The sequence below is a fragment of the Clinocottus analis genome, unplaced genomic scaffold (genome assembly GCF_023055335.1).
Source record: "Clinocottus analis isolate CAN_PGR_092001 unplaced genomic scaffold, fCliAna1.0.p SCAF_13, whole genome shotgun sequence".
Classification (NCBI taxonomy): Eukaryota; Metazoa; Chordata; class Actinopteri; order Perciformes; family Cottidae; genus Clinocottus; species Clinocottus analis.
In genome coordinates this window covers 15,416,607-15,435,000 of record NW_027175854.1, presented here as the reverse complement: position 1 = coordinate 15,435,000, position 18,394 = coordinate 15,416,607, and the positions used below count along the sequence as shown (strand labels likewise).

The following is an 18,394-nucleotide window of genomic DNA, read 5'->3' as shown; positions in this document are numbered from 1 at the left end:
CGTCATGGAAAACTATTTTTGTTTTTCAACAAACGTCCGCTGTCAGTCTGAGCGGCAGTGGAGGCCAGAGCACTTAAGCGCCGCTCACGTCTCGCTTTCAAGTGAATTGTTTGACTTAATGCGTGTTTGTTTTTCCATAACATTACATTAAATGTACGATTCGATACGCCAATCCAGCCGCTGGTTGTCAATTTGCACGGCTTCACCTTATCGAGGCATCGTTTCAGCAGCATCAAAACACGATATTCTGTCTTTTTATTTGTATTTTATTGTGTAAACACAAGAGCTCAGACCCATGTGATCAAACAATGGCAGCTAAAAACATGCAAATCCCCGCCCACCCTCCTCCATACACGGCTGAGAGCGGTTCAGAAAAAAGAGTTTATGTGCCGTGAAAGCTCTCCGTGGTCTCTTTTAATAATCCTCTCTGGCAACGGGGTGAAACAGAGGCTATTATAAAGTACTAAGTGGCGTTGCTGTTGTTCAATCCCATAATTATTGGGAGCGTAGCCAAGAGGCAATTACCACGGCGAGAGCCTTGATCATTTCATTTTGCGTCACTTCGGACAAGACAATGTTGGAAATGATGCTCGGAAATGTCGTCTCATCGTATGGCGTCGCTGTCGTTGATAGACGTGGAGCCAAGAGCCGAACATTTAGTTTCGGGGGCGTCGTGAGCTAAATCTGCTTTAATATTTAATTTTACAATGTATAAACATATCGCTTTCTAGGTATCCATCAACTTAAAAGGCATTTTTAACATGGGAGCTTACGAGGACAATAAAAGTGTGAGGAGCTAGAGAGGGGATGTGAATTACTGGTGAGGAAGAAACATTTTCTGAAGACTAGAGAGTGACTAATGTTTTTCCTTGAAGGGAAAAGTTCATTGAACTTTTGTTATCCAACATTGTGCAGAGGAACATTTTTGATAGTGGGGTGTATTTCACTCTCTTTTCCCAACCTAAATGTTCTTGTTTGTATTATTTGATCCCTTAAAGACTGACTTATTTAACCGAAAGTCCATGGCACGGTCGTGGAATCTGTAGTTAGCTGCTCCTTAAAGAGAATAAGTCTCATGTCATGTCCTGGTGTTTCCTGGTGCTTTAGTCCATTGAGAAGCAGATAAGCAACACATGTGTCGCCCCTGAGGCGAGCACGCACAACAACACGGATCTTTAGGAGACTTAATCCCTTAAAAAGCACCATGTGGGACGGTAGTTTCACAGCAGCTACACTTTGTAAACAAAAGTATTCTCGGGGCCGAAGGGAAAAAACAATGGGTGTGATTGCTCGGTGAGAACGGCTCTCCATTTGAGGGAAGTGAAAGGCGTGAGCGCGTTGTAACGCGAGTCTCTCCCTGTAGCTGTTAGTTTAGGGGTCAGAGGTCACCATAGGTATTTCTTAACTGAGTTCACAACCGTTATCTTCTTTGTCTCTCTTTATCTTGAGTTTTATGAGCTCCAAAGATTTAAAAAAAAAAAAAACCTCACCAGCAGCATATAAACACAATATCAGTTGTTTTTTTATGGTATAAGTTATGCCCCAAATAATTAATTTCAGCTTTGATATGATCTTGTACAGTTATGTTAGTTAGAGCTGCAAAAAGATATCTGCAACAGTTATTAGATATTTAAAAATGCCAAATATATACTGATTCCATCCTCCCAAACTTAATATGTAAGTAAAGAAAGACATTTCAAAACATCATCTCAAGCTGCTAAATAAACAGTCCTCAAAAGAATTGTTAGTTTCTGCCCAAATGTATGTATTATAATGTGATAATTACTTTGTTTTAGATGTATTCAGAAAATATAGTGTCCAAATGGATTATTTAGCAGGCTTTACACATTCCACGATGCAGGGTTCTGTTTAATAATATGTAGCCACATGACTGATCAGTAACTTGTAGTCATTATTATGATTATTATGGACTGTAATGAAGCTCCTCCCCCTTCCCAGGATCATCCGCGTCCTGGTTCGCCACGTGAAGTACTACCTGGGTCTCCGGTTTGACGTGAGCGGTTGGGAGCACCTGCAGACGGAGGGGCCTTACGTCATCATCTCCAACCACCAGAGCTCGCTGGATGTTTTGGGTGAGCGACGCGACGCCTTTCACGTACAATGAAGGATGTGTTTGTGACATTTGATTTCAGCCTTCCAAAAACAACAGGCACGATTTCTGTTCCTTGTCTTCGGCTCGCTGGAGAACACGCATTCGGATTGGAGACGGCGACTAAAATACTACAAAGCTCTGACTCTCGGCAGAGCCTTAACGTCTTTATTCTGTGAGCAGCAAACAGAAACCATTGCCCTGTTTAAACACCGGTGAGACGTTGTGTAAGAACCCTACGATTGCTACATTGTTACCGCTGAAAGACGTCAAACCAGATGTTTAGACGTCTCGTTATATTTAATCTATTTCTGCAGGCGGCCGTGCAGGCGGCCCTGCAGGCGCCGGCTTTTCGTCTAGTTTTTGTTGGTTTGTGCGTCTCGAATAAGATCAGATTTAAATGTCGTCCGTTCTGCAGCTCACCGTGAGCAATTTGAGTCCTCTGTTGTCGACAAAAGAAGTAGAGCGATGCTCTGGCTGAGCTACGGCATTGTGGGGGATTTTTTAACTCCCTAGACAAGCCGCTTCTGGCCCAGTGGAACTAACAAGGACCCCGAGGAACTGGCTGATGACCTGAATGTACTTCACACACATTTAAAGCCACGCCGTCGCGTCGTTTCTCCAGCGCAGCAGCTGTTCTTCGTCAGCGTCGTGTAGAACATCATTTACAGTTCTCTGACATTTTGTTGTGTTTTTTATTTAATTTTCTTTACAAGCATTAGCACATGTTGGCCACTCACTTCGATGTGGTAACAGATGGACTTTTTTGTTGCTTCAAATTGTCTCCGTCATCACTCATCTTAACGTTAACGTAGACGATTTCACAGCACATCTGTTGTCATGAACCCTATTTTATTATCCTTGATCATAACCAGATATCCAGACCCGGGGAGGAACCGTCTGCTGCTCCAGAAAGAACACGGCTAATCGGTTTACTGATACATTCGTTTCTCTTAAAAGTAACAAAGTACTTTTTCAGTGTGAATACTCAGATTAGGTTACGAAGGCAGCTTCATATTCAAGATATTTTTATTGTCATATGCACAGATAACAAACAACTCTGTACAATTAAAAGCTAATTTTGATAGGACAGAACTACAATACTCTCAAGTAAAAAAAAAGGTAATTAAGGATGCAAAAAATCTTGCTATAAATGTTAATAGTATAAGAAAATATGTATAAAATAAGGTATTGCACACTCAGCTTCACTGAGTGTATAAAGTTCACGACGAATTGTTACAAACTGTATTACACACTTGAAACATTTAAAGATGTTCTACTCGATATCTTGTGTGTTTGAGTCTTCTTCATGGTCGCCTCGTCTTCTGCGTGCCGTTGAGGACGCTGCGCTCAGCTGTGTGGTTTCGCTCCGTTAGAGGCTGAGTGAGTGTGTGTGTGTGTGTGTGTGTGTGTGTGTGTGTGTGTGTGTGTGTGTGTGTGTGTGTGTGTGTGTGTGTGTGTCTGTGTGTGTGTGTCTTCCCTCCGCTGCTCCTCCACCAAAGTTAATCAATCATGTCGTGTTTCATAATGGAGATAACTTCTGTAAACAGAGTGAGTTTGTTCTTTTCTTTCTCCATCATCTCATGTATGACACCATCAGACTTTACACTGTACTTGATGAAGTCCAGGTTTCTACAGAGAGAGGAGCTGGAAACAGGCCGGACACGTTGGAGACTTCTTTCCATCGCGCTCCATTGGAGACGTGGGATGGATCCAAGTTTCAGACTTAGAGAAACAATATAATGTCACTCAGCTGCGGCCGGTCAGGAAAGAGTCCGCGTGGTTTAAATCAGCCAACGTCTCATTTCAAACGTCTCCTCTGCTCCTCAGGCCTGATGGAGATCCTACCGGACCGCTGCACCATGATCGCCAAGAAGGAGTTGATCTACGCCGGCACGGTCGGTCTCATTTGCTGGCTGGGCGGCATCGTCTTCATCAACCGCAAGAAGACGAGCGACGCTAAGAGCGTCATGGCCGACGCCGCTCAAACCATGCTGGACGAGCGGGTGAAGTGGCTTTAAAAAAATAAAAAGTTGTTGTGCTTTTGCTTTCCGGTTCTGGTTTTCCGGCAGACTTTAACTGAGCGACGACGTTGACCTTTGACCTCCACAGATCCGTCTGTGGGTGTTTCCTGAGGGAACGCGGAACCAGACGGGCGACCTGCTGCCCTTCAAGAAGGGGGCGTTCCACCTGGCGGTGCAGGCTCAGGTGAGCTCTTTTTCTTTAAACCCCCCCCCCTAAAACTTCTGTGATTGTGTGGGTGCACATGTGTGTTTGTGTGTGTGTTCGCATACATACAATCATACAAACGTGTGTGTGCGTGCGTGTGTGTGTGTGTGCGCACGCAATGATGCCAGCAATGTGCCGATTCTGGACACAAGGGGGCGCTAACAGCCTGACGCGGCACCAGGATTTAACCCAGACTCCATATACAGCGGAGCGGAGGAATGCTTTGAAACAGTTTGGACTGTCTGAGCTTCATCGGGATATTTCTCTCTCGGTCTCGTTTATGACGTAACACACACACACACACACACACACACACAGCCCCCCACCAGCTCCCCTACTCCCTCCACTCTGTCAGCCAAATGATTTAGAGGGAAGTCAGACAGCACAGACTAACTCCAGAGTAATTGGCAGCTCGGCTGTGAGCGTTTTCAGAGCTTTATCTCTTAATGCGTGCAGGTGGGAGGTCCCCTCTTGAGTTGACGGCTTCGTAGCACACACACTTGGTCGGGGGGAGGAGTCCGTCCGGCAGGTGGGATGAATTAAAAAAACATTGTTGAATGAGATTTGGCAAGACACCGCAACTCGCTTTGGCCCCAGACAGGAATGCTGTGGCTGTGTTTGGGGAGGCCATTGTTTTGTTACGTGCTGCTAAAGATTAATATTGCTTTGGTTCAGAAATGCACGAATAAAATACCGCCCCTCTGCTCCTGCTCATTATTAGCAAACGCGCTCTCTGTAGCAGCTCTGTTGGCTGTACGGCTCAGAGGATTACACGTCACACAGAATACCGTTATTGAGTGTTCGATAAGTTCGATGGCGTCTGGAGGAAACGGCGTGTGTGCGTGACATAGATCTTTCTGTCGCTCGTGCTGAGCTGCAGCGCCGCCTTTTCCCATTTGCACCCAGTCGGCCAGATTAAGTAGAAGCAGGACGAGCCCCCAGGGGGATGGCTGGAGGGGGGGGGGGGGGGGGGGGGGAAGGGGTTGGGAGGGGGGACTCAGCCTCCATTAGTGGAGGACATGGAGATCGCTGCTGTCGTGAGAGAGCGAGAGATGGAGAGACGGTGATGCCGGTTCAGTCGAGCATCGCTGTTCTGTTTGTTTCCCATCTTTCGCTTTACTTGAAAGGAGTTGGGTTTAAAGTAAAGTCCGGGAGTCGGATTACGTCGGGTTTGTGTCTCTGACGTGAAGATTACATTACATGTCATTTAGCTGGCGCTTTTATCCAAAGCGACTTACAATAAGATAAGAAGCTTCTTACCTCATGGAGTCATGAAAATCCATTAGGGTGAATGTGTGTGAACCTTGGGAAAACAGATGATGATGACAATGATGGTCTGTCTGATCGTCCTTCCTCTTGTTCTCTAGGTCCCCATCATACCCATCGTGTTTTCCTCCTACAGAAGCTTCTACCTACGGAAAGAAAAGCAGTTCAACTCGGGTAACGCCACTCGATTGTCCTTAAAAAAGATCAAATCAATCATCGTTCTCTGCGTCTTGTGACCGTGACGTTTTCTTTGTGGCTCCGCAGGAACCATCCGAGTGAACATCCTTCCAAAGATCGACACGAAGGGGATGACGTTGGACGACGTCTCGTCCCTCTGCGACAAATCCTACAACGTGATGCGCGAGGTCTTCCTGAACGTCCCCGACTCTAAACCCCAGAGCAACGGGCCGTCGAGGCGCTGAACATTTACCACGCCTCCCACCCTCTCCCCCGCCTCTTGTTCCTCCCCCCCGTCCCAAGTCTGAGACCCATCCCTTTCCCCGGACCTCCCCACTCGCCCCCCCCAAGCTATCCCCATTACCTGGTCAGGAAAAAAAACAACATGGCGCCCGGTCTCTTGTCACGAATCCTCTTCTTGTCTCGTCGACGCCTGGTCCGGTCCGCTTCCGGGCCGGCTCACACGGCGCAATCGGTCCTGACCATTACCGCGTCTGCGTCTGCAACGTTTGCAACGTCTGCAGCGTCTGCAACGTCTGCAGCCTCTACGTCTGCAGCGTCTGCAACGTCTGCCGAGCAGCATAGCTGTGTGCCATTCTTCATGCATGCCTTTTTTTTCTTCTTTTTTTTTTGATGGATCTGTCCACCTTAATTTTTTTTTTTGCTTTGCTCTGTGGCTTTTAAAAAATTCTTTAAATCCATTTTGTACTTTTTGGGCTTTTCTTTTCTGCACCTTCCTTTATGTTCATCATGCAATTATTTTCATTTTTTTTTTCTGTTCGCAAAGATCTGAATTTGTTCATCTCATACCGCCGTTAGTTGAGTTCTCCTCGGACACGCCTGCACGCAGAAAAACACGTGAACCCATTAAAAGTCGCCCATCTTTAGTGTGCGCTCTCCCTTTCTGCATTCCAGTCTCTCGCCTAAAGACAAAAGGCGCGAGCTCTCCGTGAGTGCGCGGAGGCGAGCGGTCGCTATGAATCCGAGCGACCCGACACCCGATGACCCCGAGGCGTACCGCATGGCGTCGGCGGGCGAAGGGGATTCGAGCTCACGGGACGCGGCGTGAGACGGCAGCGCCCGGCTGGACTTAAGCGGACTGGTTGGGTTGTCGGTGCTGTTCGCTGCGGGTGCATCATTTCATTTCTTTTATCTCCAAAAATGGTTGGACGTAACCTGCGTGCAGCAACAAGCGTCTTCTCGCTTCAGCGTTCTATTTATTTCTACATTTGTTTTTTCTGTTTTCTTACAAGTGATTTTTTTTTTTTCTTTGCTGATCGGAAAGGAACTCACAAGTGAACCTATTTTCAGATGTGTCAAAAAGAAAATGTCATATTGTGCAAAGTCCAACTGTTTGAAGCATTTTTTATCCAAAGTTCAAGCGACCTGCTGTGCCATGACCGGGGGTTTTTCTGGGAACGTTCCCATTGTCGTCATCTCGCCGTGGAACCGGCTTCAGCTGCCAAATGACCAATGACGGACTTCTTGCAGAGACGAGGTCCAAAAATCAGTGTTCTTTTAGTTTTGTTTTTGGCCTTTTTCTTTAGTCTGATTACCTTGAAGGTTCACTAATTACTAACACACCTGGAGTTCAGTTTAAGTTGCATCGTTTTGGACATTTTTGGCCTTAATAAGTTTGATTGGCGGTCGTGTTGCTCGGCTTGTGTTTTTGTAAGATGTGCAGACGAGGACTTCTCGCCAGCAGAACTGTTTGAGTTTGCATCCTGGTCTTTAGGTCTCCCGTTGCTCTCTGCCTTTGTACCGTTTGCTAACTCTTTAGCCTGTAAAACGCCATCTGAGGATGTATTTTAAGCATTCAGGATATTTGTCTACGGCTAACTGCATCCTCATCCTCCTGTTTCCTTGTTTTTATACATATGAACGTAAAATCTTTTTCAACACATCGAGAAAATGCATTTATTTCACCATTTAAATGCAAAATTTTGACAGATTAACCTTCTGATTAGATTTTTTTTTTTTTGTCAGTGTGAATTTGTTAATATTTTGGCACGAAGCCGGCGCACTGCGGTGCGACCGGCCGAGCGCTCGGCTTTAAGTTCAAGACCAGTATAGAAAACTATCCCTCTATTAATCAATTAATACAATAACTGATGAGAAAAATCTGTTTTCTTTTCCTAGTTTTATTATATTTATGGAGTTTTATCTGTGGGGGCAGATCTGACCTTTTGTGGTTTGAATGTTTCAAAGTACCAAATTCATTTCTTCCAAATTAAGACCTATACGATATATAGTTTGCTAAAAAAAAAAAAAAAAGGAGTGTTTTACCCATTTACTTCCTGTTTATTTCTTTGTTATTTTTGTAAAAGAAATGGGTGATTTGTAAGCTTTGTGTCACGGCGGCTCTGCAGCGACCGATTGTTTACGAACTAAAATACTGTAAAGATGGAATATACAAAGTATTCTGATCCCTAATAAAGCACTTTTCATGCTGCGTCTGGGCGGAACGAAACACAACACACACTCAAGTCTGCCGTGATTTACTGTGTGGAAGTGGATGAGTAGAGAGAGAGAGAGAGAGAGAGGGAGGTAGAGAGAGAGGGAGAGGGAGGGAGGGAGGAAGGGAGAGAGAAAGCGGGTGTGTGTAGAGAGCGAGAAAGCGGGTGTGTGGTATTTATCTGTATTTGTAGATTCTTTTGTTGTGCAAGAGAATTGTGAAAAGAGCAGAAACGCAGTCTGATTATCATAAAAAGTTTCCTTCAATAAGATACATCCGCATGAGTACTTACTTGTACTTTAAATGCAAATACTTTCACTCCGTACAGTTTGTTTGTACTAAGTAGAGGCTGTAAATGCTTCACTAAATGAAACCACACACTGTCTATACACATGGGAAAGGCCAATGTTGCGTTAGCTTAATGCAGAGTGTGTTATCTAGCATTAGCAGCGTGTACACAACGTTCAATAATACTTTCATATTAACGAACACGCAGTGATGCTTTTGACTTTTTTTTATTACAAAAATGTTACAAAACTAGGTAAAAAAAATGTCTATCAGAGCACAGAGAAAAATAGACGTAATCATAATTTAAATAGATAAATACAGATGTTTGGGGTTTGAGACCGAGGCCAAGTTGACCTTTGACCCCTCGCTGGGTTTGATTCAGATGTCACAGAGATGATGTCATGCAGGAACTGGCCTTTGCCACAGACGCCGTTACAACAACAAAAAGAGAAGAAAGTTGGCAGCGATTCATCAGGAAAAGTAAATGAAGCCGTTTGGAGGAGTAGAAGTCACAGACGAGGGCTCGTGCGATGGTTGCGTCACTTTCCGCCGCTCGCACAAAGGTCGGCCATCTTGGTGCAACGCATCACGATCTCATCAGTAACTTTACGGGAGACGTCTGGTTGTGTTTTAAGGCGTTTGGTTCGGTGGTTAAGTTTCCTGACAAGAACCTAAAGGGAGGAGAAGAGTGGAAAGAAAGAAAGGAAGAAGAAGAAGAACTTTACTCTTCTGTGTAAATAAATGTATTTTTTTAAATGGAGATATTTTTAATATATACTATACACATAGCATTTATTTATATATATGTATATCCGTATTTTATTATTATTTATTATATAATGCAAATAAATAAATATGTATATATATATATATATATATATATATATATATATACATACAGCATATATATTTTAAAAAAGATACATCTATAAATATATATATATATAAACAAACAAAATAAATAAATAGATACATATTTATAAATAGCGTGGCTGTAGACTCTCGTTATCTAATCTTTGGTCTCTTATTAAAGTTACAATCTATCGAATCGTTTCACTGCTTCGATCACTGAACTCACTTCTTCCCAAAGATAACGACCAGATGTTGTTCCGTCATCACATTGTTATAAATAGATTACTTTGTGTTATGATGAAGCGTTCTCTCTGACCACTGGAGCGCCGCGTCCCTGGAAAGCAGGAACGCGGCGCTCCGGTTGGCGTTGGACCGTTCAGACGGACTACGGCGACCAGAAGGTCGTGCGGAGGTCACTCACAGGAGCCGATGCGCTCCTCCAGGAAGCCGATCTGCTCGCTGAGCGAGTCGATGCGGTCCAGCTGCTGGAAGGAGTGAGACAGCAAGCTGCTCCTCTCCGACCAGCCATCGTCCAGCGCCGGAGGGAAGAAGCTGCTGAAGGGCGCCATCACCAGCTGCAGCTTCTGCACAGGAGAGAAGAGAACGATGCTCACCTCCAGACCAACAACAACAACAACAACAACAACAACAACAACAACAACGTGACCTGAAGCTTCACTGTATTAACTAAACTGCCTCTACATCTAATATTTATTTACTCGTTCTGCTCGGTTCACTTAACGGAGGCTAGATTCTAATTCTAACACTAAAATAACATCACTCATTGTACACACACATTGTACACACGTATTGTACACACACATTGTACACACGTATTGTACACACACATTGTACACACACATTGTACACACTCATTGTACACACACATTGTACACACACAAATACCTATATATGTGTGTGTGTGTGTGTGTGTGTGTGTGTGTGTGTGTGTTTTCTCGTGTACCTTTTCCAGAAGCTCCACTCTGCTCCTCAGGCTCTGCACCTCCTCCGTCACGTTCTCCGCCTGGCTGAACCCTCCTCCTCCTCCTCCTGCACGAGGCCACACAGACACAGAGGTACACGTCAGGAAGGAGGAGGAAGAGGAGGAGGAAGAGGAAGAGGAGGAGGAGGAGGAGATCAAAAGGGGAGATGATGAGTTCATATAGATTACAAAAGAGCGGGATACATTGTTAGGGACCCCGATGCTAGCTGGCAGACTCAGCAGCGGCTCAATCTCTCCCAGATGTGAGGAGGAGGAGGAGGAGGAGGGAAAGAGGGAGGGAGGGAGGGAGGGAGGGGGGAGCTGGCGGTGACCCCCAGCAGACAGAGTTGATGGAGCTGGAATGAGAATACAATTGTTGGCCAAGAGCGCAGGGAAAAATGGAGACAGAGAAGGAGGAGGAGGAGGAGGAAGATGGAGAGACACAATCGCAGTCCAACACTCCTCCACAGCAGCTCGCAGCAGAGCGACGGTGGACTTTCTGAGCATTTAAACCGGCGTTTAAACCCTTATATCTCTTCATCGACGTCCCTTTTGACGTGTGCATGTGATGAGTCTCTCATGAAACTTCTCTCAAACTATTTAGCCGAGAGCCGAGCGGCTTCCACGGAGGAGAGAGAGGAGAGAGATCTGTCATATTCTTGGCTTTTCATCCTCAAACCCCCTGCAAACTGCTTTCCTGCTGACTCGGGGATACTGGGCCCCGTGGGAGTGAACAGTCTGATTTCCGCTGAGGAGTTGCATTTTGTGTGATTTTTTAAGTTCTCCACAGTAAGTCTGATAAATATCTCTCACGTTAACACGAGACATATTTCATTTTTTTCTGACACTTGAGACAGTTTCCCTGCTCTAGATTTACAGGAAACATTACGGGAGAGATCATGAAGAAAAAGAAGGTTTCGTGTTGCATAAATTCCTCCCTAAAAAAGCTATAACGCTGACATAAAACAGCAATTAAAAGAGGAATGTCTTGGGGTCAACTCTTACTCCACTACTTGTACACATGGAGGAAAGAGGTTGTTTTATTGTGTTGCTGAGAAACAGGAAGTAAACGAAAACCAACGTTTTTCATAACTAGAGACGTGCAAACATTGCAACATGTTTATATGCATGAGGGATAAATATGTCTGTGTTCAGCATGGCAGCTCCATGAGAGTCAGACTCACAGGAGTCATTACCGTAAACCGGCCCCCGGTCTCACCGCTGCGCGGGAGGGGGCGTGTCCGTCTGTGACGTCAGCTCCAGCCGCGGTGCATTATTACTCACGGTACGAGTTGAGAGTGGCATAGCGCGTACCAAAAGTAATAATGCGCCGCGGGGCTGGCTGTGTGTTTGTCCCGCGGCGCTCCTCCAGAGACTCTGCTGCTGGCGAGAACACACACACACACAAAAAACACACCGCATGCGTCGAGCGCATGCGCACTCGCTCCTCGTTTACCTGCTTCGGTGTGACCGCCCGCTGCTGCTGCCGGGCTGGTCCGGGAGGGAGGTGGAGGAGGAGGAGGAGGAGGAAGAGGAAGGCTTTGACAGGAACGACCGTCTCCGGCGAGCCTGAAGCCGTCCCTGCACGCGCACCTGTAGCTGCCCGCCGCGTTCAGGCACACATGAGCACAGCGCGGCTCTACACACTCATCCACATCTGAGTAACACAAAACAACAGGGTTACACGGGTGTGTGTGTGTGTGTGTGTGTGTGTGTGTGTGTGTGTGTGTGTGTGTGTGTGTGTCACAGAGACTGATGTGATTGTGCAGGTAAATAAGTGAATGTATCATCCAAACTTTTACAGTAAAATACAGATTTGTGTGTGTGTATGTGTGTGTGTGTGTGTGTGTGTGTTTACCTATTTGGCATTGGGGGCCCTTCCAGCCCAGAGGACATGCACATTGGTCGGGTCTTGAGCAGGTTCCTCCGTTCACACAGGGATGTAAACACACAGCTGTAGGAGGACATTTAGAGGAAGGATTCACAAAGCAGCGCCACTAATACACACACCATACATCTCATTTGTTTAAGCGGAACAAAAAGTCAACAATCCACAAGTTGTGGGTTCTTTGGGGAGTGATGTGCTGCACCACTTCTTATACTTTATAAACTTTTCTTTTTCAGAGGTTTAAATATACTTTGTTTTTACCTTTAGAAAGAGCTCGGCTAGCCGTTTCCCACTGCTTCCAGTATTTATGCTAAGCTAGGCTAACTAGCTCCACATCAAAATAGCTTATTTAAGAAAAAAAAAACCTTGGTTGCAGCTGTAAGAGTGCAGTCTCCTCCAGCCCGGACAGCACTGGGAGTAGAGGTGTGAAGGGGGAGGAGCCTCTCTGCTCACCTGCCGGTACGCCACCGCGTACACGGTCCTGAGGAGACAAAACACAGACGGCCGCATGTTCAAAGTCAAAGTCATTTTTATTATCAATTTTGTGCAATGTGCAAACTTACAGAAGATCGAAAGTACGTTTAGTATGTTTAGGCGCTGACCAGTCATTCAGAACGCCGTCATCGCGCGGTGGAGCGCGGCGTCAGACTGAAGGAACGCCGATGAGGGAATGGAACACTAAAACCACTGACCGCTGACTCACGAGAGTCTCTCAGAGAAGAGGATGAGGAGGGAGGGAGCGATGGGCAGGCGAAGAGATGCAAAGTCTCAGCTCTGAGACTCTGGTATGTTTGGTTTGCATGAGAAACACGAGGTGATGGACGGCGGAGGATCAGACGACGTAATCACAGTAAACACGACGGGTTTAGAAGGCCTGTGATTCTCTGAAGCCTGCGTGCCACAGAATGAGCACAGAAACACTGACATGTAGTGGCGAGGAAAGAGTTAAAAAAAAAAGAGAGTGGCTCAAGAGCATCGGCGCGAGAGAGAGAGATTGAGAACGCACAAGTATGGAGGGAGATGCAGTCCAAGATAAACACGGCCTCACGGTCTCTGCGGGCCGGCGGTTCATTTCCCGTAGTTACACAAAAGCTCTCGATATTTAGATTCCACCCAGAACATGCGGCACCGCGTCTTTGTCTCCCTGTGTGTGTGAGAAAGTCTCCGTCTCCTTCTGACCCCTTCCCCTTCCTAAACATGTCGAGCATTGTTTACCTCCCCCCCCCTCCTCACATCCCTCTGAAATGACATAGAAGTAAATGTTGCGTTGCATGCTGGGAGAGAAAAAAGAAAGAAAGAAAGAGGCAGATTCAAGTTGTTATCTCTGCTGTCGGGGGAGTGAGTCTCACTTGTAGGTGCTGCAGAGGCGATGGCCCTGACACAGGGTGATGTAGGGCTTGTGCACCGGCTGGACGTACGACTCTGTTGCCATGGCAACGCTGTGACGGAGGTCCCGGCCGCACACCCTCCTCCTGCGGAAAGAGATCGGAAAAAAGATCGGACATTAGGACTTAAAATAGAGGCTCTGCTGGGGGGTTTTTTTTAGACGTGAGCCTTCAGTGCTCAGGAGTGATTTCCACGGAGGTATTTGGGCTCCAAGAAGCTCCACGTCTGATTTAAAAAGCATGAAAAACTTCCCCATAGGGAGTCTGGAGGTTGTGATTGGTCACCAGAAGTTGCCGTGAGGCTTCGTTGCTCCTGACTGACTCTGTGAAATCACTCTGGAACGCATCAGTCCGAGTTAAGAGTTGACCTTTCACCTCTTTAAGATTCAACGTTCAAGATTCAGGATGTTCAGGACCGTCACACGCACAGATAACGGACAGTTATTCTGTACAATGAAAAGCTCATTTTGCTCGGCCCTCCTATCACAGAATTACAATAAACTTAAATAAGGCATAAAATATAAAAGATAACAGTATTGCACAAATATATGATAATATATGATGAATATAATAGTATTGCTCATTGGCTCTTTATACACTGTGCGTTGCTACAACATTGCAATTTGTCGAAAGTTCACGTGTTGATGGTATTTTGGGAAAAGGTCGGCTCCACTTGACCTTTTCGTTTTTTGGGGGCTTTTGGTTTTATTTTGGTCTGTGTGCAAGTCAACTGAAAAATACGAGATGAGCCGGGAGGAGACCCACAATGCCGTGCGGTCCGACAGTCTGGGATCTAAGCGACGTATAGGTTCCCGAGAGAGAGAGAGAGAGAGAGAGAGAGAGAGAGAGAGAGAGAGAGAGAGAGAGAGAGAGAGGGCACTTTTAAACGTAGGTTTAAATGGCATTCGAGCGATTTGGAGACATTCATAGGCCTAAAACAAACAGCCTGAAGGACGGCTGGAGGGGATCTGACCCGACAGGAGGAGCATGAGGGGAGCTGTTACCCGGGGTGACTGAAGAACTGCTGAGTGCCCATCACGTGAAGGACGAAGGAGGAAAGGAGCAGCGTTTGGTACATCGTCTTCCTCGTTCCCACGTTCCCTCGCTCGCTCTCTCAGACGCTTCTCTCTGCCAGGAGAGGAGGATGAAGGGCAGGATGAAGAGGGGAGGAGGAGGATGGTGGGTAGAGGGGGCGGGGGGTCGTGGATCGTAGCCAAAGTCTCCTCACGCAGAGTGTGTACCTTTTCCTCCAGGACCACTCCAGCTACCTTACAGAGAGGAAAGATAAGCATGGACTATTAAAAAGGAAGCTCTTTTAGGTACTTCCTCAAGTCTAAAACACTTTCATGGTGATTTTTTCATACATGGTATGCTCCCTGCGGCACAGAAAGCCTCAAGAGAGACATGGATAACTTGTTGCCGGGCAGATGTCGAGATGCATCCTTGGGCAACTGGCACCAACACACACAGGTACCTCATACAAACACACTCTGAAACTCCAAAATAAAAAACAAAGAACACTCCCTTTACACAAATGTTCACTCATCCCATCACACCATTTTTGGATTATTACATACTGCACAGGATTAGAAGAAAGGTGAAGCAGGTCCAGAGCGAGTGCCGGTCAGCCAGGCACCTTTTTTATGATCAGACCAGACACTAAACCCATGGGAAAGTTCACTAAAGTCGTCCCCAGGGATGGGCACGTACAGCCTGCAGCAGATAGCGGTGCTCTGGGGTAAAAACACTGGTTTTATTAGCTGTGGGTATAGCAGATTGTATTATAGCGTTTTTATTATGAGGGGATTATTATTTTTTTTAAACACACCTTTCTGTTGGGATGCATGACATTGCCAATGTTTCTGCAGAAGAGAAGTACAAACAACTCTGCAAAGTATGAGATCGACTGAGATCACATTCAAATGACTGTGATCTCATTTTGGGTTTCTGAGCAGAAATCCATTTGTATAAAAGTGATGCTTTTGCCAGTTGCACGTCTGTGATCACGTGGTTGCATCTGCATCCTGTTATTGTCTTAATGTAATAAGTTTGAGTAACTCGAGCAGATGCGCTTCTGGCCTCCGCCAGCAGAGGGCGCTGTTTCTCACAGCGCTGCACACAGACCCCGAGATCCCTGTTGGAGGAGCCCAGAGCTCCATCCCCGTAATGCACGCACGCACACACACACACACACACACACACACACACACACACACACACACACACACACACGTAGAGTTACACGCTCACGCACGAAAACGATCGGCTGCACATTTTAAGAAATGAACTAAAAACCTTCCACTGAGAACAACAACAACACAAGCGGCGCGCTTCGGACGCACGCGCAACATAAACGAGGCAACACGTCAAGGTGTGCATGCATGGATACAAAATAAACCATCACAAACCGTGCAATAAATAATCAGCTTTTCCTAAAAAAAAAATTTAAAAAAATGAAGCAAACACAACTACGCGGTCCTCCGCGGCCGGAAGTGAAGACGAGTCCAGTTATATTCCGCTCGTGAAAACCAAAATCCCCGCGACTGAAACTCTGCTGCTGGTCGTGTTTCTCCTGCAGAGACTGTCAGGCAGCGCGGGGGGTAATGCTGAAGGACCTCCTCCCGCTCCTCCAGCCGGGTGTCCCGCACTGCCTGCACTGCGGGGGGACCCGTGCGTGACGTCACCGTGTACGGACTCATTCATAAAAATAAAAAAAAGCTGTTGACGGGTTCACGAGGAAGAGGGACCCGAGCTGCTGCCACTAAGAAGCTTCACCAGCTTTTAAAGTCTGTCTTAAACAATAGTCAGGTGTGAGCATGGGAACTGGTGTCTGTGGGTAAACCAGTAAGACCATTTAAACCATTAAGACCAGTAAGACCATTTAAACCATTAAGACCAGTAAGACCATTTAAACCATTAAGACCCGTAAGACCATTAAAACCATTAGGACCAGTAAGACCATTAAAACCATTAAGACCATTAAAACCAGTAAGACCATCAAGACCAGTAAGACCATCAAGACCAGTAAGAGATTTTATTCTAACATGTTTAAGAGTTTCAACAACTTTGTAAGATTTCCTTTTGATTCGACTAACTCTGAGTACATTTACAGTTCAAGGACTGGGTGTGAGTGTGTGTGTGTGTGTGTGTGTGTGTGTGTGTGTGTGTGCGTGTGCGTGTGCGTGTGCGTGTGTGTGTGCGTGTGTGTGTGTGTGTGTGCGTGTGCGTGTGTGTTTGTGTGCCCTCTCAATAGGTTTTCTCCTATTAATAAATAATAGTGATATTAAAACAACCCTAAATGATTTAAGGCATTACAAATTATTTGATTTTAATATCACATGTCTGTTAAATTGTAATTAGTGTTGATAGCAAAGCTTCTATTTCTGCACTAGAGCGTCAATCATTCAGGTAAATTACTCCAATATTTGAGCAGCCTATGATCATGACTAAAGACACAAAACTTAATATTATCCTGTTTATTCATGTCATGCTTTAACCACATGGCCATTAGTCCCTTTAATAAAGCATTAAGGGCCAAAGACCCAATAATCTGTTCTCAACTCACACTTTTTACAGGCATTAAAGTCCAGTTGCAGTGTCACACACACACACACACACACACACACACACACACACACACACACACACACGGTGCAATAGCATATTTAATCGCCACATATCGCTCCATGACTGTACTGTGCATCCACACTCATTACATGCACGTTAAACCAACGGTGTGCGCTGCAGTGCTGCCACAGCTACGTTTAGTCGCAATAATATAGAATATTACCAAATACGAGACACTTTGAAGCAAAACAAATCAATCATGAGTGATTAAGACAACTAGTCACCATGAACATGAACACATGAACTCATAAATCCGTCTCACCGTCGCAGTAGCGGGTCGTCGGGTGCGTGTGCGCGTGCAGGCTGCGCCGCGGCCGCGGCCGCGAGCCGCCGGACCGGTGGAGCAGCGGAGGCCTCTTCCATGCTGCCGGGCTTCTGTCCTCGCGGCCGGGCTCGGTGGCGTTCAGGTGATTAGAACAACAACAAACAAAAAAGGCCCTTTTCTTTCTCTTGCGCTTTCCTTTCGAGCTGCTCCCGGACAGTCGAGCTGCTGGCCCCAGAGTGAAATGCCTCCGGGCGTTTTTCACTTGCTTTTTATGCACGGCTTCCTGTGGAACGCAGGAATTGGACGGACAATCCCAAACCGGACTTCCTGAGAGTGTTTGCCGCTGATAAAAAACCTCCTCTCCTGCACAAACACGCTCCATCCTGCTCAAACCGCTTGGCGAATCTGATTTTGAGGCATTTTTCTGGCCCCTCCACGCCTCCACACCACCGCTCCACACCACCCCTCCATTGTCAGGCAGACATCTTGAAGTGGGCCTTTCGGCCTTTTCTCACCTCGTGGCCCCTCCGCTGCCTTTTCGCAGTCCAGAGACACACAGTCCAGAGAACTGGAGGGCCTGGTTGCAGTTCCTGAACCGCACACACACGCAGCTAATTATAACAGCACTTAAAACCGGTCTCCAAATATTTAAACCTCTGGCACACGGAGAGCTCATGCGAGCTCATGTGAGCTCATGTGGGCTCGTGTTTACAGCGGCCGAGGGCACCGTGAGATCAAATCTGTCAAATTGCAGCTCGTTGAAGTCTAAATCGTCGCACGATAAGAGACAAGTTTCTCTTTCCCTCCTCCTCCCCCTCCTGCTGCTGGGGAGCACTGGTTGGAGACCAGTGGGAGGACTGGTGCATCTGT

General features: G+C 46.3%; 2 protein-coding genes across 4 annotated transcripts in view; one reads left to right on the top strand and one right to left on the bottom strand.

The window, feature by feature from the left end:
- The window catches only part of agpat2 (1-acylglycerol-3-phosphate O-acyltransferase 2 (lysophosphatidic acid acyltransferase, beta)), an 11,569-nt gene extending 3,301 nt beyond the window's left edge, over positions 1-8,268 (top strand). The window contains exons 2-6 of the mRNA XM_068574851.1: positions 1,960-2,093; positions 3,941-4,116; positions 4,223-4,318; positions 5,707-5,779; positions 5,870-8,268. Of these exons, the coding sequence (XP_068430952.1) occupies positions 1,960-2,093; positions 3,941-4,116; positions 4,223-4,318; positions 5,707-5,779; positions 5,870-6,027 (637 nt within the window). The 3' untranslated portion in view covers positions 6,028-8,268. The remainder of the gene's footprint in view (positions 1-1,959; positions 2,094-3,940; positions 4,117-4,222; positions 4,319-5,706; positions 5,780-5,869) is intronic.
- A 468-nt stretch (positions 8,269-8,736) lies between these two features.
- egfl7 (EGF-like-domain, multiple 7) lies at positions 8,737-17,746 on the bottom strand. Of its 3 annotated transcripts, none has more exons than XM_068574053.1 (10): positions 17,522-17,746; positions 14,874-14,900; positions 14,637-14,760; positions 13,597-13,719; positions 12,613-12,728; positions 12,218-12,313; positions 11,816-12,016; positions 10,342-10,427; positions 9,799-9,961; positions 8,737-9,196 (listed from the first exon to the last, which is right to left on the bottom strand). In XM_068574053.1, the coding sequence occupies exons 3-10, from the start codon at positions 14,708-14,710 to the stop codon at positions 9,177-9,179; spliced, it is 879 nt and encodes a 292-aa protein (XP_068430154.1). In that variant the 5' UTR covers positions 14,711-14,760; positions 14,874-14,900; positions 17,522-17,746; the 3' UTR covers positions 8,737-9,176. The 3 variants fall into 3 exon arrangements, with proteins under 3 accessions (XP_068430154.1, XP_068430155.1, XP_068430153.1); XM_068574054.1 differs by having other exon boundaries at positions 14,874-14,896; XM_068574052.1 differs by having other exon boundaries at positions 14,637-14,900.
- Positions 17,747-18,394: the final 648 nt, after the last annotated feature.